The sequence below is a fragment of the Strix uralensis genome, chromosome 5, assembly GCF_047716275.1.
Source record: "Strix uralensis isolate ZFMK-TIS-50842 chromosome 5, bStrUra1, whole genome shotgun sequence".
Classification (NCBI taxonomy): Eukaryota; Metazoa; Chordata; class Aves; order Strigiformes; family Strigidae; genus Strix; species Strix uralensis.
The window spans coordinates 31,421,869-31,448,069 of NC_133976.1; the positions used below are offsets into that span (position 1 = coordinate 31,421,869).

Sequence of the window (26,201 nt, forward strand, 5' to 3'; positions counted from 1 at the left end):
GACACTGCAGTGAGTTTTGGGGACAATAGGGAAAGAAAATCTCACGGATACCCAGGTGGACTCAGGTACACATCTGCATGCACTGTGAGCAAGGTAGGCATACTAGGACCCAGATAGTTGTTATTATCTAATTTTGGCTTATTGACGTGTGATAGTGGGATCCCTCTTGGAGGTTTGGAGGCTCCCTACCCAAGGTCAGGTAAGATATCCAGGCAATCAAGGTCAGTCTGCCATGTGCTCTGTGGGCATTTTCAGTGAGAACCTGAGGCACTGTCAAGTGTCAGCAGGGACACAGGCATCCATGTCAGATAACATGGTGAGCTGAAGACAGGATGGATGACAACTAAGTGCACTGCTTTATAATCTTTAGTCCAGCAACAGTTACACATTTTCAGCTCATGATTATTATGGACAGGCAGTAATCCATCCCTGGTTACTTAGACTTTCTTGTAACATGCAGTTCAGGATTCTTTTTTTAAAATTCAGTTAATATAGCTGTGATGGAGAAGATGCTGAATATTTCATATTTTATACAAGTAATCTGGATGTTTCCCAGTAAAAAAAAAAAAGAATGAAACCTCTCTCCAATCACATGATTTTGTAGGGCTGGTCAGGTAAAAAGTAACTGAAATATTTTACAAACCAAAATGCAATTTTTGAGAAGTGTCCATGGTAAAGGCTCCTGCAAGTGATATATTTTTTCTCTTGAAAGTTTGTTTCAGAATTATTTAAATGCTGCTTCAGAGAGGCCTGTATTACAACTGGTTTATAATATTTTGGTTTTCATTTGCATATTGATTTGCGCTACTTTCACCATTTTTCAAGGCATTTCAGGAGTAGTAATTTATACTATGTTACACAGTGATAAAGCTCAAAAAAAAATCACACCTGGAAATTCCTTTTAAAAAATATTTCTTGGCAATTGCAGACTGTATTATAGGTCACTTTAACTTTCCATGAATATAAATATCCTTTAAAATAAGATATATAAACCAAAGTTGAATTTCTTTGTATCTATACAAGGGATGGGAAACCTCAAAGGATGAACAATGTTGCAAAACTGTGAATTGAAAGTTCAGTCTGAAAAGGCACCACCAGTTCAAAAGCAGGTGACTTCTGCAGTCTGATCTACATGTAAGGGCTCATATCTTTTAACAGAAGCCATATGAAACATGTTACTTTTTAGAGTTTTTGGAGCAAGTTTTTCAGGTTAAAATCAGGCAAGTCTAAAGCCAAACCAAGCTTTTATGACAACAGCTATTGTTGCAGGAGACTATTGAAAAAAATTTAAAAAATGAACCCACTTTTTTCTTGCATTTATTCTATTTTTGAAATTTCAGGAAAGCTTGTGATGAATGTTATGTGAAATTTCATGTTGTTCTTAGTTTCCATCATATTTCCCAAATTATGACCAGTGTTGCATTACATTTACAGAGTCTATTCTGACTATGTAACTTTTTCCTTGATTTTGCATTGGTTATTTCAGTTTTAATTCTCAGCAGAAAGTATCATTATTTCGAATACATCTTCATTACTATTAAATAAGTTTTCTTACATGTTTGGGATAAAACAATTGAAATATTTTTTAGTTTTAAAACTCATAATCATAATTTGTATCATAAAAATATACATTTATTTAATAATACAGAGTTAGTATTTTTTATGACTTACTTGCAAGCTTCTCAATTATCATTTTATAGTAGTGTCCTTTAAAAAACAAAATGCACTTTTAAAGGAAAAGCAATAAAAGGCATCTTTTACATTTTTTTCTAACAAACATTAATAGAAGGAAACATGTAAAGTTTCAGGCTTCCATTGTACAGAGAATAACAACTCTCCCCTTTCCATAAATAAAAAAAAAAATCTTGAAAGCACTTATTAAGGTTCCACATTTTGTGTATGCTACCTAAAGCAGATTAGGAAATTTTAATACCTTTAGTTAGTGCTAAGCAATGAAGAAAGTATAACAATTAGATTCTGTGTGAGAGGTGTGTGGGTGGGGAATCATTTCTTACAGTTGGAGCTAGGCAGAGATATTACGAGACTCTTTTAGTAGTTACAGGTCTGCAAGAATCTGATCTTAACTGAGACAGCTATTCACAATGCTGATCTTACAAGGTTCCAAAAAAACAGGTGGGGTATTGTTCTTTGCGATGTGTTAAGACTTTTAGCAGTTGCAAATGCCATTCTGACATGAAAAACTCTGCACAATCTACCTTCACTAATTATTAAATAAGCTCTACAGAGTCATGGATCTTAACTTTTTCTAAGTCCTGAGAAAAGTTGTTCTTTAGTCTTTTCAGACTAGATAACTTAAATATTTTGAAAAGCCCTTTTATATCAGCAAGCAAGTATGTTGTCAGTCTTGGAAGGACTGGATAGATTGTGCTGAATGTTAATATAGATATCTGGTGCTTCAACAGCACTTTCTATAGCACAGAGGGAAAAAGGAAAGTATTGCTGCAGTATGTCATTAAACTCAAACCATTAAGTATGTATCAGGTGAAATCTTGGTCTTGTTAACAGTACTGTAAATCTTAACTGTTAACTTCAAAACAGTTGTCTTAATTTCCTTCAAATGTGCCTAGAGCTAAAATTTTGTCTAGTGATTTTCTCAGTTGATTCAGTATTAATAAAAAGAGGATGTGGGGTACAAGAATTAATCTTTTTGACAACAGTACCTTTTTGGTCTTTATTTATTCTCCAGTTCTTACAGATATAAAATTTGCAATTTGACAATGATGGTAGGGTTTGGTAATTAAACTTAGATGACCTAGAATAGCTAGTAAGTTTTTACCTTGATAAAATTATAAAGCTAATGATAATGAATGTAACAAATGATACCCATCTCATATATAATATAATATGATACTGTTAATAGCTGTTAATGATATTAGCAAAAACCTGTCATGTTAATTATCAATATAATTTAGTAGAGAAATGTGAGAAGGTAATGAAATGATACGCTCATTTGGTTAATGGGGCTTTTATCAAAAGAAGCAAACTGAATAATTTTCATAATCTTAACTTGAAAGGGCACAGTGTTGGCAGTTGGAGTCAGATTCACAAGCGAAAGACTGTAGTAGTGAAAAATGAGATGTTGTATATTTTCTTTTTGCTGAATCAGTAAGCTGGTTAGACATTTAAATGAAGTGAATGAAACAGATGAGCTGTTGCTCTTTTTTCAACACAAAATTACTGTTTTGTTTTTGTTTTAATTTATCCTGAAAATAATTATGGTCCTTCTGATTAAGAGAATGTGCTAAGCAGAAGAATGAAGTAGTTTCAGTATCTCAAGCAGTAGTGACAGATTTTTGTAAAACTCTGTAGGAAAATTTATATTCTCATAATTATAGTATATGCAGATATCTTTAGATGGTATACAATGTTGAACAATGTCCTGGTTTCAGCCAGGATAGAGTTAAATTTCCTTGGGCTGAGAAGGAGCACAGCTAGAGGGCTGGGCCCGGATCAGTCATTGGAGTATTCCATATCATGTGACGTCATGCTCAGTATGTAAAGGAGACGAGTGCTCTCTCATTTCCGTTTTCCAGTTGGTATGGTGGGATTTTTGGTGTGGTTGGAATCGCTGCTGGGGGTGGGCTGCGTTCCGGTCGCAGGTTGGTGAGCAACTGTGTTGTATATTACCTGTTTGGACTTACTATTGTTACTGTTGTTTTGTTACTATTACTAAATGTTTTTTTATTCAACCTGTGAATTTCTTTTTTTTGTCCCTCCCCTATTTCACTGGGGGACGGGGGGCGGGGGGGGTAAACGACTGGCCACATGGTGATTGGCTACCGGCTGAGTTCAAACCATGGCAGTCTATTTTGGCGCCCAACGTGGGACCTGAGTGATGAGATAATGACAGATCGGGTCATAATGTTTGTTGCTTGGCTCCTTAAGATTTTATCACCTCATTTGTCATATGTATTTCCCATGCTGTTCCTTACCATCTGTGAGAGTTGGATTAAGATTTTGGTTTTGCTGTACTGTAATGCTGATCTATGACATGATGCAGTCATCGGTCCTGGGGCTATTGACAATTGTGTTTGAGAATTTCAGGAATTTCAAATATCCTTGGAATGTTGACAATAACATGGTCATCTTACTGCTAGGAGCTAAGTGTGTTCCTGCATGTGGTTCAGGTTTTGTTCAGGGTTTAGCAACTATTTAAGAGTATCACCTGGAGATCTACCCCAAGGTTGGAGAATTATGAGTGGCTGGGGGTGTGGAGTAGCATGGGCAAGTACCTAGAACAGTGGGCACCTCTGGCGTATTGGAACTTCACTCCTGAACAGGTGCAGAATCCTGAAGAACTAGTAAAATATTTGGAAAAAGTATGTCATCACCTGGGTAATTCCAGAGAGGCACAGCTCACTGCAACATGCTAGGGCATAGCCCACGCCTGCTGAGTGCTATTAAACACTGTTCAGTATCCTCAAAAAGAAGAGAAGGGCTCTGGATCTGGTAACAAAACAACAGACATTGCAGCCATTCCAAAGTCCACAACAGAAACTGCAGCCACTACAAGCCCGAGGACAGGTGCTTCAGCTGAACCAGAGAACCAACCCATGATGTCAGTTGCTCCCATACATAAGAAGAAATACACAGAATAATCCCCTTGCAGAGTACAGGGTGATGACGAACCAGGCCCATCACGAGAACAAGAGGAGGAGGCAGAGCCAGTGATAGTCACCCAATCCTTATCCCTGAGTGAGTTGCGAGACATAAGAAAAGATTTCAGCTGCCATCCAGGTGAGCAACTTGTTACCTGACTTCTCCGATGCTGGGATAGTGGAGCCAGTAACGTGGAACTACAGGGCAGGGAGGTGAGGCAGCTGGGATTCCTGTCTAGGGAAGGGGGCGTTGACAAAGCAATTGGAAAAAAGACACAAAATCTCTGGAGGTGACTCCTGTCAAGTGTGAGGGAGAGGTATCCTTTCAAGGAAGATTTTGTGTCATCCAAGTAAGTGGACCACTATGGAGAGAGGCATTCAATACTTGAGGGAGCTAGCTGTGCGGGAGGCAGTTTACTATGACCCAGATAATGCACAGCTACCCACAGATCCAGATGAAGTCCGATGCACCCAGCCCACATGATGGAATTTTGTACAGAGCACACCCTCATCATATGCCAGTGCATTAGCACTAATGGACTGGAGAGATGAAGTGGGACCAACAGTGGATGAATTGGCTCGCTGACTCTGGCAATATGAAGAAAGTCTGTCTTCTCCCCTTGTTGCAGCTGTGGAGAAATTATCTCAAGAATTCCAACAATTTAAAGAGGATATGTCCTACTCCCCACCTGCACGGACTAGGATCTCGACTATTAGGAGCAATCATTTTGACTTTGCTCACAATCCATGAGAAGAACTTCTGATTTGTATTCACAAGAAGTGAGTGATCAAGATGAGACTGAAACACGTGCACACCACACTAACCCATTTGTTGACAGCGGATATTATGACCAACATTAGAGGGGCCCTGCCTCCAGCCAGGTGGAGGACACTAGCACATCTGACCCCAGCAGTATAAGACTCTAGTGGACACTGGTGCGCAAGGTTCACCACCTAAGTGGAAAAGAGTGGGAAAAACACCCCATTGTGACTGGCCCAGATGCTCCATGTATTCTTGGCATAGATTATCTCAGGAGAGGGTGTTTTAAGGACCCAAAAGCGTATCAGTGGGCTTTTGGTATAGCTGCCTTGGAAACAGGAGGAATTAAACAGCTGTCTGTGTTACCTGGTCTCTCAGAGGATCCTTCAGTTGTGGGATTGCTGAGGGTTGAAGAACAACGGGTGCCAGCTGCCAATACAACAGTGCACCAACAGCAATATTGTACCAATTGAGACTCTGTAATGCCTATCCATAAACTGATTCATCAACTAGAGAGCCAAGAAGTCATCACCAAGATGCGCTCCCCCTTTAACAGCCCCATATGGCCAGTGCGAAAGTCTAATGGAGAGTGGAGATTGACAGTAGACTATCGTGGCCAGAATGAAGTCACACCACCGCTGAGTGCTGCCATGCCAGACATGTTAGAACTTCAATATGAACTAGAGTCAAAGGTGGCCAAGTGGTACGCCACGACTGATATTGCCAACGCATTTTTCTCCATCCCTCTGGCAGCAGAATGCAGGCCACAGTTTACTTTTACCTGGAGGGGTGTCCAATACACCTGGAGTCGACTGCCCCCGGGGTGGAAACACAGCCCCACCATTTGCCATGGACTGATCCAGACTGCACTGGAACAAGGTGAAGCCCCAGAACATTTACAGTACATTGATAACATCATTATATGGGGTAATACAGCAGAAGAAGTTTTTGAGAAAAGGGAGAAAATAATCCAAATCCTTCTGAGAGACGGTTTTGCCATAAAGTGCAGTAAGGTCAAGGGACCTTCACAAGAGACCCAGTTTTTAGGAGTAAAATGGCAAGATGGACATTGTCAGATTCCAGTGGAGGTGATTAATAAAATAACAGCTATGTCCCCACCAACTAACAGAAAGGAAATGCAAGCTTTCTTAGTCATTGTGGGTTTCTGGAGACTGCACATTCCAAATTACAGTCAGATTGTAAGCCCTCTCTATCAAATGACCTGGTAAAAGAATGATTTTTTATGGGGCCTGGAGCAACGACAAGCTTTTGATCAAATTAAACAGGAAATAGTTCATGCAGTAGCCCTCGGGCTAGTTTGGACAGGACAAGATGTCACTACAAAAAGGATATTGAATGACTAGAGTGTGTCCAAAGAAGGGCAACGAAGCTGGTGAAGGGTCTGGAGCACATGTCGTACGAGGAGCGGCTGAGGGAACTGGGGTTGTTTAGTCTGGAGAAGAGGAGGCTGAGGGGAGACCTCATCGCCCTCTACAACTACCTGAAAGGAGGTTTCAGAGAACTGGGGATGAATCTCTTTAACCAAGTAATAAGCGATAAGACAAGAGGGAATGGCCTCAAGTTGCACCAGGGAAGGTTTAGACTAGATATTAGGAAATATTTCTTTACAGAACGGGTTGTTAGGCATTGGAATGGGCTGCCCAGGGAGGTGGTGGAGTCCCCATCCCTGGAGGTGTTTAAGAGTCGGGTTGACAAAGCGCTGAGGGATATGGTGTAGTTGGGAACTGTTAATGTTGGGTTGATGGTTGGACTGGATGATCGTCAAGGTCTTTTCCAACCTAGACAATTCTGTGATTCTGTGGTAAATGTGCTCTACACTGCAGCCGGGAAGAATGGTCCTACCTTGAGTCTCTGGCAGAGAGCACCAGGGGAGACTCGGGGTCGACCCCTGGGGTTTTGGAGTCGGGGATAAAGAGGATTGGAAGAGCACTATTCTCCAACCAAAAAGGAGATATTGCAGCATATGAAGGGGACCGAGCTGCTTCAGAGGTGATTGGGACTGAAGCACAGCTCCTCCTGGCACCCTGCCTGCCAGTGCTGGGCTGGATGTTCAAAGGGTGTGTCCCCTATACACACCATGCAACTGATGCCACGTGGAGTAAATGGGTTGCATTAATCACACAACAGGCTCGATTAGGGAGCCCCAGCCATCCGGGAATATTGGAAGTGATCACAAATTGGCCAGAAGGCAAAGATTTTGGAATGGTGCTAGAGGAAGAGGTAGCACGTGCTGAAGAGGCCCCACCATATACTAAACTACTGGATAACGAGAAGCAATATGCCCTGTTTACTGATGGGTCCTGTTGCATTGTGGGGAAACATCGAAGGTGGACAGCAGCTGTATGGAACCCCACACGACAGGTTGCTGAAGCTGCTGAAGGAGAAGGTGAATCGAGTCAGTTCGCAGAGGTGAAAGCCATCCAGCTGGCCTTGGATATTGCTGAGTGAGAAAAGTGGCCAGTGCTCTACCTCTATACTGACTCATGGATGGTGGCAAATGCGCTGTGGGGGTGGTTACAGCAGTGGAAATGGAGCAACTGGCAGTGCAGAGGCAAACCTGTCTGGGCTTCTGAATTATGGCAAGATATTGCTGCTCGAGTAGAGAATCTGGTTGTGAAAGTACGCCATGTAGACACTCATGTACCCAAGAGCCGGGCCACTGAAGAACATCAGAACAACCAATGGGTCTGGACTTGATTAAATGTAAATAGAGCTGACTTAAAAATATTGTTATACAAACTATCAACTATATTGTATAAAGTGTTTAAAAGCTTTTCTAATTCATTTTTTGTTTCTATAGCTGGATTGTATTCAGACAAAAATGTTTAATCTATTTGTTGTTTAATTGGGTGGTGGTTTTGTTTGCCTTAAGAAAACTAGTGTTCATAATAATCAGATTTTAAAGGTAGCAGAGGAGTGCACTGAGGAAGAATATATGGGGTCAGGGGTCAGAAGTTAAAGTGATATGACTTTAGAAACCTGACTTTATTTTGATGCATATGTGATGTGGGTCATGTGAGTTTCACAGATATATTTAACTTTATATATAAAATAGATAGATTAAAAAAGAGATAGGTCAGAATAAAGCTTGCAGAGAATAAGTGGTTCATAAGGTCATACGTAAAAAAAAGTTATTAATATACAAGTGGAGGTACAAAACATATTTTCATATTTTCCTAACTTTCCCTTTTGTTGGGGGGAGATGATTCTTTGCCAAGATAAATTTATTATTCTAAACTTTGAAGAGTAGCTTCTTGTCGTGGTTTGAACTCGACTGGTAGCCAATCACCACACAGCCAGTCACTTACTTTTTCTCCCCTCCCTGGTAAAATAGGGAAAGGACAAAAACAAAGAGAGAATTTGTAGGTTGAACAAAAACAGTTTAGTGATGGTAACAAAACAACAGTAACAGTAAGAAGTCCAAATGGGTAATACACAATGCGGTTGTTCACCACCTGGTGACCGGTATGCAGCCCACCCCCAGCAGCGATCCCGACAGGGCAAAAGATCTCGCCGTGCCAACTGGAAGCGGAAATGAGAGTGCAACTGCCTCCTTTATATACTGAACATGGTGTCACATGATATGGAATACTCCAATGACCAATCTGGGCCCACAGCCCTCCAGCTGTGCTCCCTCTCAGCCCAAGGAAAGTTAACTCTATCCTGGCCGAAACCAGGACACTTCTGAACCTGTTTGTAATGTGGCACTAAAAATAATTTCTCCCTATCACTGACATGTGATAACCAAAATTAATTTCAATCCCATTTTTATAAAAGCAGAGTGCTTTTTGGATGGCAACATTTTAGAACACTTAGGCTTACATGTTTACTCAGATGAAGTTCTTTTTGTCTAGTCACATGTCTGTGAAACTAGCAAGATGTACTAGTTATAGGACATAATAAAATATCAAATATTTTGTAATGCAAGTATCATTTATAAAACACATCTTGACATAAAATAATGGAAAATTTAAAATCACTTAAAGGTGCATGCTTAAGATATCAATTAATAGTGAATTATTCAATAATCACTGCATGAATTACTGCCTGAAAGTCTGAGGGTTGTACTTATCCATATTTCAAACTGGGTCATCACATCAGTATCTTCTGGCCTTAGAATTAATATTCACAGTTCTCATTGCTCTGCCAATGTAGTATAAAGAAAACCCTAGCAAAAATGAGATCTAATTTCTATTAACCCATATAAAGGACAACTCCATTAGTAATACAGAATTTTGCATGACTACATTTCTTCTGGTTTCAAAATGTTATGCTATAATTGGCTGCATTGCACTGTCCTGCAAAATAGCGATATAACTGTGTTTGTAAACCGCATTTTGGTATAGCCATCTAATAGAAATATATTTTAAAAGCTTTCTGATGCAATACATGATGTATGCTTTTAAAAATTTAACTAATTTTCACACAGCAGGTAATTGACAAAAAATGTAAATATCAGTATCTGATTAGACTGCTTTTTAATTTAAGTTGAAATCCAGTAACTTTCCTAAATACTGTATGTTTTGAAAGTGATTAACTGCTATTTTGAAGAAGCTGGTGAAGCAAGTAATGGCTAATTATTTATTTTGTTTAGAATGACATGCTTATGAGAAATTATCTAATTAATAAAACAGAGCTACAAACATCTCCTTTCAATATCATATTTCTAAATATTCTTAGCACTGCTGAGTCATAAGAACCTGCACTGGCGCATCGCTTTAGTAGGAGTGCTTTAGCTGGGAAAAAAAGAGTTCCCATTTGCAGTTTGGCATCTTGCTTGCTTTAACTGATTAGCTTATTTATTGCAAAAGGTTGTGTTTTTATCATATTTCCAAATGAGGAAACCAGTCTTCATTTTCCCTGAAATTTCAAAATTTTTCATTGCAAAAGGCGAAACCGACAAGGTTTAGACAGTCAAAAATTTGCCCAAGGCAAAGGAAATCTCTGCCTCCTTAATGGCTACTCCTAATCTCACCAAATTGGAGTCTCTCATTTCAGATTCTATCATTTCTGTCATTCTGGTGTGTCTTCTTTGTGGTTCCCTTCTCGGTATATCAGATCTGATAATGCTCCAGAAGCAGTATCCCAAGCACGAGGTCTCCTCCAGCACTTTCCCAGTTCTCAGCTTGGATGCACATTTTAAAGTCAGGCCTCTCAATCACTGACTGGTCTGCAGCTTTTAAGGAAAACACAGAATCACAGAATCACAGAATCACATCTAGGTTGGAAAGGACCTTGAAGATCATCTAGTCCAATCGTTAACCTAGCACTTGAGGCCATTACCTCTTGTCCTATCGCTTATTACTTGGTTAAAGAGGCTCATCCCCAGTTCTCTGAAACCTTCTTTCAGGTAGCTGTAGAGGGCGATGAGGTCTCCCCTCAGCCTCCTCTTCTCCAGACTAAACAACACCCCAGTTCCCTCAGCCGCTCCTCGTACAACATGTGCTCCAGACCCTTCACCAGCTTCATTGCCCTTCTCTGGACACACTCGAGTAATTCAATGTCCTTTTTGTAGTGAGGGGCTCAAAACTGACACAGTAATCGAGGTGCGGCCTCACCAGTGCCGAGTACAGGGGCAGGATCACTTCCCTGTCCCCGCTGGCCATGCTATTTCTAATACAAGCCAGGATACCATTGGCCTTCTTGGCCACCTGGGCACACTGCTGGCTCCTGTTCAGCCGGCTGTCAATCAACACCCCCAGGTCCCTCTCTGACTGGCAGCTCTCCAGCCACTCCTCCCCAAGCCTGTAACACTGCTGGGGGTTGTTGTGGCTGAAGTGCAGCACCCGGCATTTGGCCTTATTGAAACTCCTACAGTTGGCCTGAGCCCATCGCTCCAGCCTGTCCATGTCTCTCTGCAGAGCCTCCCTACCCTCGAGCAGATCAACACTCCCAACCAACTTAGTGTCATCTGCAAATTTACTGAGGGTGCACTCGATCCTCTCGTCTAGGTCATCAATAAAGATGTTAAACAGGAGTGACCCCAAAACTGAGCCCTGGGGGACACCACTTGTGACCGGCCGCCAACCGGATTTAACTCCGTTCACCACAACTCTTTGGGCCCGGCCATCCGGACAGTTTTTTACCCAGCAAAGCATGTGCCCATCCAAGCCACGAGCAGCCAGTTTTGCCAGAATGCTGTGGGAAACAGTGTCAAAGGCCTTACTAGAGTCAAGGTAAACTACATCAAGGTAAACACATTTCAGCTCTGAGGGAAAAGTTAATAGCTACTCACAATGGGAGAATATTCCCTAACCTATTGACATACTCTCATTCAAAGTCTTCAGAAAAAATGTTTAATTGCTTCACATACATAACCCTGTCTTCTGAAAGAAGATGATTTAAGTAACAGCTTGTGGTCAAAGGAATATAATATATGTAAGGGAAGGGTTAATGTAAGAAGACACAGATGGCTGTATGTGTGTGTTGGAAGAGAAAAATGAGATTTCTTTGGGGCTGGAAGGTGTTTGGTGTCATGTGGAAGATTCCCTGTGGTGATACTAATACAATTTCCATGATATATTACAATAAGGTTCATGTCTTGGAATCTGGGTGTCACCTGAAATTGAATATCTTACTATTTTTTTCATTCTGGGAATTTGATGAAGATGGATGTATGTGGAAAACTTCCATGTACAGCAATTTATGTTGTTGGGAAAAAGTTGCTCTTAAGTATGATAGATGCTACCTATTTTACAAAAGAGTTTGTATTTGTTTATTATCTCCTGTGCAAACAGAGGAAATTATCTACAGTGTGTTTTCGGATGACACCCAAAGGTGTGCAGATTGCTGAGACCTTCTGATCTCTCAAAGTCAAATCAAACTGAAGGCAATTATTCCTCATCCAACTTAGCTGAGCCAAGTTGCTTGCTTTGGCATTGGTACCACATCCTAAAAAAGCAGATTTTTCTTACTTGTGGGCAGGTGGTTAGAATACCATATAGAGCTCATTTTTGACTGTCAAGATTGAAATGATTTCTCAGCCAAGGATAGATATAAGTACATCTGTTAACTATTAAATCATGGAGAAAAAACCTTTGCAAAGGTTCAAAATGTACCTCAGATGTAAGAAAAAAAAAAAGAATTTCAGACCGACTTCTGTAAAAATGACTGAAAAGATAAATGTAATTCCATTACATTCTGATCAAGAAAATTACTACAACTCTTGTAGGCTCTGTTCTTAAGCCAGTGAGCGTTTAACTCCAGTTTGAGCAACAGTAGCATAGGTGGTTCTTAATAACCTGTCAAAGACTTTGGTAAAACCTGAAATATTTTTTGGCATACACCATTATGGTTTTTAACAGATGCTTGAATACTATGTATCAAAATCTGGGTATTTTAATGTCTGCCTATGCTATTCCTGAAGCTAACCTTTAAAATGGGAAGGGTATGAGGTCTTAAATAGTCTTTATTTATTTTTACTTCAAAGATAGTAGGTTACAGATAGTGAAAGACTAGTCCTTATTATTAGAGGCTTTCTGAAATTTAAAGATGTTCATTAATTATAACTCATGCTAATGAACTGGATATGAAATTAACAAATACTAAGTTAATTATTACTTACACCAATTGTTCTCCCAAGAATTCATTCAGACGTCTTCTAAATTTAATTAAATACTTCATGTGTGAAATCTAACAAAGAGGTCATGATTACAGACAAAGTCAGAGAAATGAGGCTAAGAATACTCAGCTAAGAAAGAAAAATAGGTTTTTGCATTACTTTCAAAATATATGGTACGTTATTGAATGCATTTCTTTTGTAGCAAAGTCCTCTCAGAAGGAGTTATTGTAAAATTCCTGATGAGCTAATTGTGCTTTTAATTGATATTTGGCTTGAGGATTTTACATTTTGTTGTTGTCATTTTTGAAGAGTGCTAGAAGTATTTCAGTAATTTTTCACTTTAAATCGTATTAATTTCTCACAGAACTATTGATCATTATACATTTACATGGTCCTAAATCTCAAAAGTGGCTGGCAGTTGTCTGCAAAGCTATCCTTAAGAAAAAGGGTCGAGTCAACACTTCTTCTCAAAAATGTTGTACAATTTGTATTAGTAATTTGGCATTGTAGGATTCCATAAAAAGATGGGTAATAGTTTTCATACAGCATGTCTAGCTAAAATAGTTAGCTAGTTTTCATGGTTTAACCCCAGCTGGCAACTAAGCACCATGCGGCCACTCACTCACTCCTCCCTGCTACCTCCACAGTGGGATGAGGAGAATCGTGAAGGAAAAAGTAAAACTCATGGGTTGAGATAAGAATGGTTTAATAACTAAAATAAAATATAATAATAACAGTAGTAGTAGTAGTAGTAATGAAAAGGAAGATAACAAAAAGAGAGAGAAATAAAACTTAAACAAAGTCAGAGAGCCAGAGATTAAAGTGTTTAATTTCTGCAAAATTCATGTGAGAGAGGAACAGTGTTACTAACTGACTAATTTTGGTTATGAGACAATTTGTGCTCTCTTTGTAGGAGAGGAAGCTACAAGTTTGGGTTTTTTTGTTCTTAAAAAAAGTCAGCATAGTCTTTGCAACAGTAATTAAATATAGCCTACTGTCATTAACTGAATATGGCTTTCTGAAGCCTGGTTTGCTTGCATGAATGGTTTATTGATCTGTTGTGGAGTAATGCAACAATGAAATTATCTTGAAAATTAAAAACAATATTAAGTAATGGATGATCCAATTTACTGTAACATGAGCTTATTGCCACAGTTCATTACTAATTCATGCAGTGAAAACCTCAAGTAGAACTTTGTTTTCAAATTTCACCTGTGTTCCACAGAAGTTTTTGCAGGAGGACACTGAAGTGGATACGAAGTCCCTAGATAACTGCCCTATGCAAATACTATACTAACATTTTGAAGGAATTGCCTTAGGAAAATAGAATTTCTTGCCTCTCTTTAGTTCACAGGTATACAGGTACTTATTGTTTATGATATATCTTGAATTTTTTCTATTAAACCTAGATGTGGGAAAAAATCTGGTGATTTATATACCCCATACATGAAATGGCACAAGGTTTTACATTTATCTGCTGACCTTACAGAGAGATTTAACCATGCAGTATCAGTCCTATCTACTAAAGTAGATAATTAGAACTGCTGCTTCTGTTTCTTTTCCATTTCTTTTTACTCCCCTATTCCCTTAATGCATTTATTAACATCATCAATTTTAATTCTATTTCCTCTAAGTCAAAACTTCTTGTGTACAATCATCTGCTTGTTTCAATATGACAATTTATACATAATTCCTCTTTAATCACTGTAAGAGACCTTATTTTTGCATAATTGTAGCACATTTTTCTGGTTTATGATGGTTATTTCAAGAGTAGAAAACAAAATATGTATTTTCCTATGTTGTAGAAATAATAAAAAGAACCAGTGAAAATTACTGCACTCTGTTATCTTTTTCTTTTTGCCTTAGGAGTTAAAGAATGCACCATACACCTGTGTTAAGCCTGTCTATTTTCACAGGGTCTTTGCAAACCTCTGCAAGACCTATCCATGCAGATCAAATTATTTCTATTTTGTTTCCAAGTGCTTATTGCAAAAGCTGTTTCTTTTCTTTTTTTTTTTTTTTTTTTTTTTCTTCCTTTCTGTTAGTGATTTCCTAATCATAATAAAGGAGGAGATTATTTGGGGGTAGAAGATTGTGTCCAGTCTGAGATGGAGTCAGTGACTGGCATTTGCCAAATTATTTTCCTGACATTTTTGAGGTAAACATGTCAGCAGAATTAACTTTCAAATCCTTTCACCCTTCTCGGTGAAATTCAGTCTTGTGCATGAAGTCTGTAAAGGTACAAAACTTTATCACAATCTACTCTTCTATATTCAGGAAGATGAATAGAAGGAAAATTAAATTTTTTTTGAGCTATTGTTTGCCTTTATCACTGGTGGAAGATATTAATTGAATAATTTTCAGAGTGTCTGATCAGAGAGAACAGAATTAATGGCCAACTTCTCTCAACCTATATCTTAAATCATGTTTCTAGCAAAATATAGTCTCATATGGTACTTTAAAAAATAAATTATCAGAGGCACAAAACATTATGGAATCTCAAAACATAAATAATTTTATTGTTCGGACTGTATGTCATCTTTATTTAAAAAAAACCCCAAAGGAATTGCACAGTAATAAATTGCTCTTTTAGCATAATTAAATTATTACAGAACTACTCCTTGTGTTTAAGAAATCATATATTTACCAGCTCAGGACAGTTGTGCGTTTTGGTTTTGAATGGTTTAGTAACTCAGTCTTGAATACTATGTACTATGAATCTGTTCTAAAGAAAAATGAAAATCAGAGTCTTTTTTTCTGCAAATAAGCTATTGTTTTTTCAGCTTCCAATGAAAGTACAGGTAGAACTTCCATTAGACTATAGTTCTGGCATGCTCATCCTTTAGCTGCCAGAAAAAGCTGTTTGAAAAAGCACTGGTTGGATTTTGTGACTTGCAAAATAAATAATTACTAATTTTATTTGGCTAATAATGACAAATAAAGTTAATAAAATGCACTTTTGAGGATTCCTTATTCATCTAAAATTTCATGGTCTCCAGGTTATTAATTAGCTTGCCCTTATAACATCCTCACACCCCCCCAAGCTAAACAAACCTCACCAAAACCAGTTTTGCCATTTTGACTTGTGGACATCTGTGATCAGTGCTGTTGCACAGTTCAGCTGAATCTCCTGGTGAAGGTGATTTTCTCTCTTCAGTTGATTTTCTTTAGAGTGTGCTCCTTCTGCCTCCTGCTTTGGAAGCATGTCTTCCAGACAGTGAAAAGTGATGAGCAGCTGGAGGCAACAAGCTAGATCAAAAGTCTGTTTCTATGGACAGACTTGGGTATCCAAAATGAAATAAGAGGTATCACTATCCATAGTCCCCTCTGTAAATGCTTCATCATGGTAATAATTCGGTGTGCATGATAAAAATCACTTCTCTGCATGAATGATTTCAGAATAACAGATTCCATCTGAAAGAAAGCAAAAGTGTATCATAGATGGCAGACTGGAATTGTGAAAATGACAGCTACTTGGGAACTAAATACAGGAATTTTGCATACTCTGCACCGCAGCTTTAGGACTCCTTTCTAGTTTGTCATGCTGAGGCACTGCTTCAGTATGAATTTCTGTGGAGAATTGCTTGAATCATCAATATCTTTTTTTTTTTTTTTTTTTTTTTTTTGCAGCACTTGGCCTTCTCTTAGAGGTTCTCTTAAAGTTCATCCTGTTTAGCTTGTTACAGCTGAAGAAATCCAACCCCCAGGACATAAGCATCACAGGAATCCAAGCTCTGAATCTGAGGCCAGTTCAGATATGCCAAACTATTTTTCCTGAGTAACTAATGCTGCCCCAGAAGAAAAACATTCTCAATACAATATCTTTATGTGACTGCAACATGTGTCCACTGGCATTCACCTGAGATAAAATCTGATGGTTCAAAGAATTGTTACTACAGAGATGGAAATAAGAGTCCCTTAATTATATTTAACTGAAAAGTCTCTTGTTCCCTGTTGTGATGTGATTTCTGCCAAAACAACATAGTAAACAGGCCCTGATAGTGCAACTAGCTCATACAAATTTGTTACGTATTTTGATTTGAGTAGCACTCTTGAAGTCTAAAGGACTTCAACACAGATTTTTTTAAGCAAGTGTTGGATGGTATGCAAGGTGAAGTTCCAAAACCATAAATATGTGAATTTTCCTAACAAAACATTGTAAACTTTTCTTTTCAACTGATTAGCCATTTTTGTGCAATTCTTTTTAGAACCATTGGATACAAAAAGAAGTATGTCAAAGTTCCACATGGACATATTTGGGTGGAAGGTGATCACCATGGACACAGCTTTGACAGCAATGCTTTTGGCCCGGTAAGTCAATTCTCTGCATATCATTTACTCTTTGCAACTGAAAAGCAGTACGTGTCTCCTGGGTCATTTGTGCAACACAGCAAGTATGAATTGATTGTGATTGTATTTTTATTATTTTTGTGAGAATTATTAGACTTTGTAAAATGTCTTGGTCAGTGGAGATTGAATTTGCTCTTAACTGTTATAAAAAGAATAAAGACTCCTTTTAATTCCCTCACATGGAAGAAAAAGCAGTAGACATTTTAAATTTGGAGGGATGTACTGGAGGAGTAGCCAGAGGGTGAGCCAACTCCCTGTAGCTGACAGATGCTCCCTGAGGACATGTTGCCAGCTGATGTAATTTGGAATGGCTCCCTCCCAGGAGCTCAGCCTTGCTTTTGCACCAGTGCTGGGATAAAGAATTAGGAGATAGTAACTGTGCTTAGTGAGCATTAACTGTTAAATTGGTCTGTGAACAATGGTAGAGATTTTAAGAACTTTCCCAAAAATAAATATTTAAATTTTCTTTGTATAGGGCCATTTTCATATTGAATAAAGACAAAATGTAACCTGAAAAATGTGTTTCTTGACTGGTAGTAATGTGCCTCTGTTCATCAGGAAGACAGTAAATGCTTTCTCTGCACTCCAGTTTTGGTTTGGTTTTGGTTTTGTTACATTTTGTGTAGATTGCTGTTCTTGTTTTAACTTAATCTAGCATGCAGGAAATAGTTGCATAAACTGTGCATCCTGCTGTGGAAATACAAATCCTTTCTGTCCTATTCCAAATGCAGGTTTTTGACATGTATCTTTAAGAGAGGATGCTCTTCTAATATTATAAAAAGCCACCGGTTGTCACAGGCAAGTTGTCAAGGCTGGATTTGTCCACTCTTATGCATTTCATACCTATTTCATACAGAAATCACCTCACTGACTCTTATTGAATTAATGACAGCAAGGACCTTAAAAGTTTTTCTGACTTCTGGAAGTGTAGCCCAATTATTAACTTGAAATAATTTGTTCTCAGGAAGAAAATCAAAAAAAGGCCTACTGCCTGGTTTGGAGAATGTGATGCCATTGCATCTCTTTTGGTTTGTCTCGCTTTTTTTGTGCTGATATTTCTTGCTATTTTTCATTATTATTTTCCTGGTACTATCTTCTAAGATTGCTAACAACTAGTTTTAGAGGTTCTTTCCTGCAGGATTTAATTCAGTCTACCCTGTGAAGGTATGCCTTTCCTCCCTTAGTAGGCTTCTCCTTTTCTGTCTCACTCTCTGTTCCCAAGATAAATCTTAGTCATAAACCCACTAATCTTCTTTTCACTTACAAATATATTGCCAATGTAAAATCAGAGCATAAGGAAACTTTAGCAGCTGGGCATTGGTTTCAGATTTACAGCAGCTCACACAGAAATTAATACAAGGTAAAATCCTCAAGGTAGGCACCATGCAGCTTTCATGCAAGATAGCATGTTGAGGTAAACCTAAATACCCTGAGATTTTTGCTCAATTCACTGATGATTATAAATATTAGAAAATCACCTTGATTAGGCTTTGACCTTACATCAGTCATCAGCTGCTAGCTAACATCGGATAATATGTCACTTTTCTTACAGCAGTGACACTTTTTGAGAGCTAGTAAGATGTTTTTTGACAGTGAATACTTTAGCTTTCTGCAGGAAAAATGATTTTTGTGTTGTGTTGATGAATACCTTATGGGCAAGTCAGCTATAAATAAGTATTTTCCTCTGAAATTAAATTAGATGAGCAATTGTTGAATGCAGGCAAAAGGTGGCAGAAGAGATCATGGGGTTGGAAACTAGCTTGAGAGTAATAAAATATAGAAAATTTTAATCTGTAGAAGAAAATGGAAAATGTATTTAGGACACACTGGACTCCAGGTTCCTTTCCATTCTACACATGTTAGATTTTAGGTTACTGGGACATTTTCTATCCCCTTGTCTGCTGTACTCTGGAGATCACTTGCACAAGTGAATTAAAATATTAAAATCACTCTCTTCAAGACATTCAGAAGGTATGTGCTTCTTAAACACTTTTTGTCTCATAACACTGAAGCAGTCACAAGGAACAGACTGCACAATGGTAAGACATGAACCCATTTTTCTCAGTTAGAATATAGGTCACTTAAGAGATTAGGTTAAACGATATGTGTGTCACAATTCTGACTTGCAAAACCAGATATATTTTCTTGGATCAAAAGATTTGGTAAAAATAATGTATTTTTAAAGTGGATTATGTTGTAGGCTACAATTTTTTCAATTTTCATGCAATCTTATAGTGGAAGGGCATATATACTGTAGACACAGTAATGTTTTGTAGATGAGCTTAATGAGTTACATGGGGCATAAAAGGAAATTATGGAAAACCAGATTGAGAACAGATGTTAGAATAATTTTTTCTCTTGGAGAATAGCAATATATGTAATGGCCTAATGGGTTAGGTTGATAAAGCAAAAACCTTGATACCGATCAAATTCTAAATTAGATGCACCTTTGGAGAGAAATGAATTTCTAAAATGTAAAACCTTGGCAGATGAAATTATCTTTACTTGGTTCATAAAAACATTATCAAGTAAATTATATTTCTTGTTATTGCATGGTTTTTATAGGAGTAAAATTGGAATGTTAAGGCATAGAAAGACATTTTCCTGAAGTGTGTAAATAAAATGAAAATGTTTTAACTAAGATTTGTAAAAGTTTAATATTTCCTTTCTGCTTAGTTGAGTCTTTGAATAAAATTAATACCTTAACTGATATTACAAAAATAACAGGACATCTGTGGGTAGTGCTGAATTAGAAATGCTGTTAACTTTCTATGTGATCAAAACTTAAATATTAATTACCTTTCCAGAACATTGGACTAAATTAAGTAGTGCATGGTTATTGTAGGTTGTCTTTAAAAAAAGAATGCTTTGTGTAATACAGAATGGCAGCTGTTATATAATAGTATTGCTTTGATACTGCTGTTTCAGGTTTGGAAATATGTCATGTCAGTCATTCATAATGCTGAAAATGGCTGTTTTGAATAAAAGCCAATAAATATTCAGAGAGTTTTCATCTTTTTAGTATTATTTAAGGGGATAAAAAATTATATATCTCTGGAAATTTATTTCAATTGCGTGAACTAGAATAGAGATTTCTACTCAATTGGCTGTTACTGTTTTCAAATTCTTATAGATTGAAGTCAAGCTTTTATGATATTAGCTTAGCATTCCTTAAACGGCATACTCCAGGAATGTAATAATGAATAGCTTATATAATTATGATACCAGTTTTTAAAGTTTGTCCTTCTTGTTTTCACTTCTGGTAATTTTCCTATTTTGGGGAGCCTTTTTCTATGAGGTTGTACTTCAACAGCATAGGAGATATAACATTACTGTTCCTGGCAGTGCTTATGCTTTCTTAGGTCAGAAATGCAGGAGACACATTGTGAAGAATTGATCAGGTACTAAACTCCTCTGCTGCTTCAAATTTCTTAAAGATTTTAAAGGGTTAACTTTATGCCAGATCAGTTATTTTCTTTGCTTGCACAGCCAGGATAATACTAGCATAAAACCAAAGTGACAATTTGTATTCTGGATCTGTCACTCTGGCTAAAATCAAGGGACAAGTCATTATAAACTGTACTTTGTCCAGATTAAATGTGTAGAGTTGGCATCCAGCAGTGCAGAGGTGGTTATGCAACCAACATGTAAGGGTATCTGAGAAACAGTTATTAATAAGTGCATACAATAACTGATACATATATATATATTCCTGGATATACACACATGCAGTGAATAGCACTCTCGGAAATAAAAAAATAAAAAAGTTCAATTTTATCTTATGGGGATTTCTTTGGTAAATATAATACCCTTGTTAATACATTTCTATGTTTCCAAATGCCTCCAAGCTGAAGATGTGAAAGAGATTTATAAAATTAGAGGTTGAAGTCAATGGCAGTCTTTCAGCTGTCTTGTAAAGGACCTGAACAAAAGCTCATTAAAGTCAATGAGAGATTTCTACCGGCTTTAATGGTTTTGGATAAGGCTCTTTATGAGTTAAGCTTCACAATCCAGTGTAAGGGCAAAAAGGCTATTATCCTCCTTATCTTCCTGGGAAACCTCAGACACAGGTAGGTTGAGTACCTTGTCATAAAACATCTTTTTGGCTCAGCCAGGTCCTTATCCTAGTCCTTTTACTAAAATACATCTATCTTTTAATGTGTTTACTCTCAGACTAAATCCCATTGAACCTGAGCCTGGCTTTTTGTTTAAACAGAAGCTTTACATTCATAAGCTTCAAATGAGTAAATTGCATTTAGTCAGCATTACTGTAGAGGCCGTTTTTATGATTGCCCATATAAGCACTGTAAGTTCATGCAATAAACTCTCTGAAAAACATTCCTGTCTGTTTTTTTTCTTTGAGCAGCACGAACCTGTAGGCTGTGACTAGAAAACTCTATAGACTAGAATGACATTCAAAACAAGTGAATATATTGAGTTTGTCAGTTATTTTAATTTTCTTTTCAAAGGCTATCATAATCTCTTCCAGATATAAGACAGAAATGGTTTAACTGTTAACCCTCAATGGGCAAATTCAATTAATAACAGTAATGGACTGTGGCCTGTTATAATTATTTTTTTAAACTGATCCAGTATTTCTCTCTGTAACTACTGTTAGTGAATACGAGTAGTCAAAAACAGAAAATATGAAAATTCTTTGGACAGTAAGGTGAACTGAAATAAGACACTTTTAGTGAAGTACAGTGTGTGACTGCTGGTAAAGGAAATATTTGAACCAAGAGGTCTGCAGCCTGTGAGAATAGCCCTGCTTCCTATGCTCTGTCTTCTTCTAAGAGAGGTACAGAGGACAGTTGAAGGAAGAAGCAGACATCTTCCCACAGCTCTGGATTACTTACATAATACCAAACAAGTGCCACATGTCCTAAAAGTGCACATCATCTTGGTGATGATCTTGCCATCTGCTGAAGCTTTCATTTATGAGCTATAAACTAGTGCAAGAATCACATATCCCCCTGAAATGGAGCAGCTTCTGAGGCAAAAGGTGGGAATTTAACAGCTCACAGCAGTGTGCTAAACAACACCATGGTAAATTGTGCAGTAGGGTGTGTAGGCAGGGCACACTTTTCCCACAGAGAGTTCTTCCAGGTCTCAAAATATCCGGTGACCCTATTTGTGTCCCCATACTCCAACCAGCCATTCAGAGACGCTTATGACAAACAGTTTCAAAAGCAGGGTCCCAAACCCTATTTTTCTTAGTTTAGACTGAAGTTAAGAGGAGATAGTCAAGCATTGTGAAACAAAAGTGTGATTTTAGCAAGTAAACACCTATCTGTGCTTACGCTCATAAAGTTAATGTAGGTGAGGATAACAGTGATGGTAAAGTAGTCAGTGAAGGCTGGGAATGACCTACTGAGGACTTGTCTGCATCAGTTTGCTAGCTGATGTTGCAGCTTCTTCTACTTTCTTTTTTCTACCACTGTGACCAGTGCTTGCACCTTCACTTTGCTGTATAAATGTAGCCTTGGAGAGTAGCATGACTCTTATGGGATCGGTGACTTTTCTACTTTTTCTCTTGGGTATTAAAGAAGAAATGAAGCTGTGTTTAAACAGGATATGTAATGCAATATGCAATCAATGGCATTCCATAATATTTATCCCTGACCACTGGCAAAAATGAAATAGGTAAATTTTTTTACAACCAGAAAAAAGTCTTTCCATATGGTGCATGAAGTTACCAGTAGTAAATAGCATGCATGCACTGCTTGAACTTGTAAAAGTCTATGATGAATAAAACAGATAGGACATTATGTGTTATGACTGATGATAAATAAACCTCGAAGAGTAAATGTGCTTGTCCCTTTTGAGAGAATATTATATGTGAGATGCAAATTGGGATGGTGGCTTCTCTATTGAGAATGACAATACTTCAGGAGCTGCTGAAGGGAAGCCTTGATAATAAGATTTTGTGGCCTCACTGTCCATTAAATTATCATGACTAACTGAATTTGCAGTATAGGGAATAAAAAGCCCTCTATGGCTGTCCTAATTCTCTTGGCAAGTAAAATGTTTAGCCTGACTGTAGCCTAAACCAATGCATAAAAATTAATCTTTCAAGCAGCCTGGCTACCATCATGTGACTAAAAGCTTTGAATTAAGTCTATTCTGTTTCTTAGCAATGGAACGCTCATGAGGACTTGTGAAGTAGCAGAAAGTTTGGGTTTTTGTCTTAGTTATGTCAAATCTTATATTTAACGTATTCTAGTTAATTTTCTCTATTAGTGCATTTGGAAGTGTTACTGTTATTTAGCATTAATAAAGCTTCAGTCATCCTGCTTATGGAACAGGATTTATGACATAAACTCAAGCACAATGAATTATTAATCCAAATATTTGGTGAGTATTTCTGAATGCAAGTACTTTTAAAGGATTTTCCAACCACATTGGAAAGAATGGTAGGCTGAATAGCCTAAACCTGTTTTTGACCTTGCTTACATTGAAATAAACCAGGAAAACAAAAAGTTGAAGCACTGTCAGCTTGATTCAATGAAATAATAGAAGAAATGATCTGTCAGATTCATACCACCATTTGTAATTAACTAATTTGAACAACTCTGTATTCGAATATAATAATTTGCTTAATCCTTTATACCTCTTCACTTTCCTTACAATTCTATTTCTCAGAAGTTACAGCTTGAAATACCCTTATATTCAATGACTCTGCAGAATTTGTAGCATTATATTCTCTATACAGGATCTCATAAATTACTTGTTTTAATGGAAATGAGACCCAAAGGAATCTTTGTTGACTTTTCTATGGTTTAAATCTGTGGGGAATTTTGATTCATGCTGGCATTCATATTAAGATTTGCCAGGACATCATTTAAAAATTCATTGAATGTTTTTGTTTCTCTCTATTTTCCCTTCCTTGGACATGGAACGTTGTCAAAACTCAGTCGCTGATTACTAAAATAAAGATCTAAATTTTAGTTTGTAGAAGTATAGGATATTATGTACCTGATTCCATTCTTGGATAAGATAAATGCTTTGGTGTAATAAGTACACATCTCATTAAATCTCCCAATCCTAAAATAATACTACTTTAGTGTAGCACCTTGTTTACATGATTGCACACCATATTAGGAGGTTAGAAATGTATGTTTATACATCAGTAAATGTCCAAACCAATGCATATTTATTTATTTACAAGTGTATGTTTGTTTATTTTAGGAGCAAAACATTATTGAAATATGATCAATAATATTAATAGAAATACCAATAATTCTATAAATTATTTGAGGGAAGTGACATTTTCCATCTACTTGATGTGTGTGCAGTCAGGAGTACTGTGCTTTGGGGATTCCGTGCACAAGAGCTGTAATGATGTAGAGGAATGAGACCTGTGAAAGGTCCCCATGATGGAGCTCTAGCACACGGTGTAGAGGAAAGGCTTTGAGAACAGGGCTGGTTCAGCCGTGAGCAGAGAAGGCTGCAAGGAAAGGTCACAACTGTCCTCAGCTACAGTACAGTGTACAGGGAAGGCATGGCCAGACTCTTCTCAGATATGAAGAGCAGTAGGACAAGAGACAATAGGCACAAGTCACAACTTGGGAAATTCTGAATAGATATTGAGATAGTTTCTAATATATTTTTTTTTCATTATGGGGGAAGTCATGCCATGCATTCATTACCCAGAAAGTTTGTAAGATCTCCATTCTTGTTAAAAAATTCTGACTGGACAAGGCCCTGAGCAACCTGAGTTGGCTCTGTTCCGAGTAGGAGGTTGGAATGGATGACCTCCAGATGTCCCTTCCTACCTATATGATTCTGTGTGACCATGAAAACAATTTTTATTTTGTCAGTAAACTGTCCTATGTAACAGATCGGACAGCAAAATTTTGTCAGTTCACTGTCCTATGCGTTAACACTGGCAGAGCCACATTTAACAAGAGTGCAAAACTGGTAAATTTATCTACTGTAGTACTACTTCTCTTTTCTATTGTTACATTCTCTCAGAGGATTTAAAAGTGGATCAAATTTCATTTCAGACTGTGCAAATATTTTTTGCAAACCTTTATCTGTATTCCCTCTGTTCTGAAAGGAATAGTATGGAAAGTATACTAGGTGGCATGGATATTCCTAACTTGGCCATGTTTAAAGTTCAGGCTAGGCAGAGAAGAAAGATTTTCCTCAAATACTATATTAATATATTAACAGGACACTTTTTTTTTTTTTTTGAAGCAGCACTTCAAATTCTGTAGGTGTGTTATGAAACAAATAGAAATATTTAATTAGAGCTAAATCACTAGGACCTGATCTTGCAAATGTCTGTGTATATATTTTTTTAAGTCTACAAGAACTTCTTACTAAAGCCGAGGGACTGCATGATTCATATTGCTCCTTTTTGTTTACTGTTTCTTTTCTCACTCCCTTTCTCTTGTTTTGCAAAACTTAATGAGTAAAGCACCCCAGTTTAAACTGAATCATTTTACTGATTTTAGCTGTTCATTAGGATGACAGCTATTTCAGTAATACCTTAAATTTTTAAATAGTCATAATTTTTTTGTAGCCATAACTGTATTCCTGATTGTTATCAAAGCCATCAAAGCATTTTTGAAACTGGATGTTTTCTTGTAAAAATAGCACAGAATGGACAGATTTGGTTTTGGTTTTTTTAAAGAAATCAAACTATAAAAGTATAGAAATAGTTTTCTGATGAACATAAACATGGTGTTGCCTAGAGGAACTTTCAGATTGATAGCAGAATCTTAAAGTTATTTGTTCTTCCTTTCACTGCAGGAGAGAAAAATAAAAATAATTATTGAGAGGTAAATACCACAGTAGGTTACATTTGCTGAGAAGAATAATCCCAACTAACAGAAGAGTAAATATGTTTACAAAATAAATTGTAGAATATATTCTTTTTCTCTTG

The 26,201-nt window shown here is 37.4% G+C and overlaps 1 protein-coding gene across 3 annotated transcripts in view; it reads left to right on the top strand.

Moving 5' to 3' along the window:
* IMMP2L (inner mitochondrial membrane peptidase subunit 2) overlaps positions 1–26,201 on the top strand; it is a 487,583-nt gene that overhangs the window by 368,015 nt on the left and 93,367 nt on the right. For all 3 annotated transcript variants that reach the window (XM_074870290.1, XM_074870291.1, XM_074870292.1), the window contains one exon: positions 17,170–17,272. In XM_074870290.1, coding sequence (XP_074726391.1) covers positions 17,170–17,272 — 103 coding nt within the window. The remainder of the gene's footprint in view (positions 1–17,169; positions 17,273–26,201) is intronic.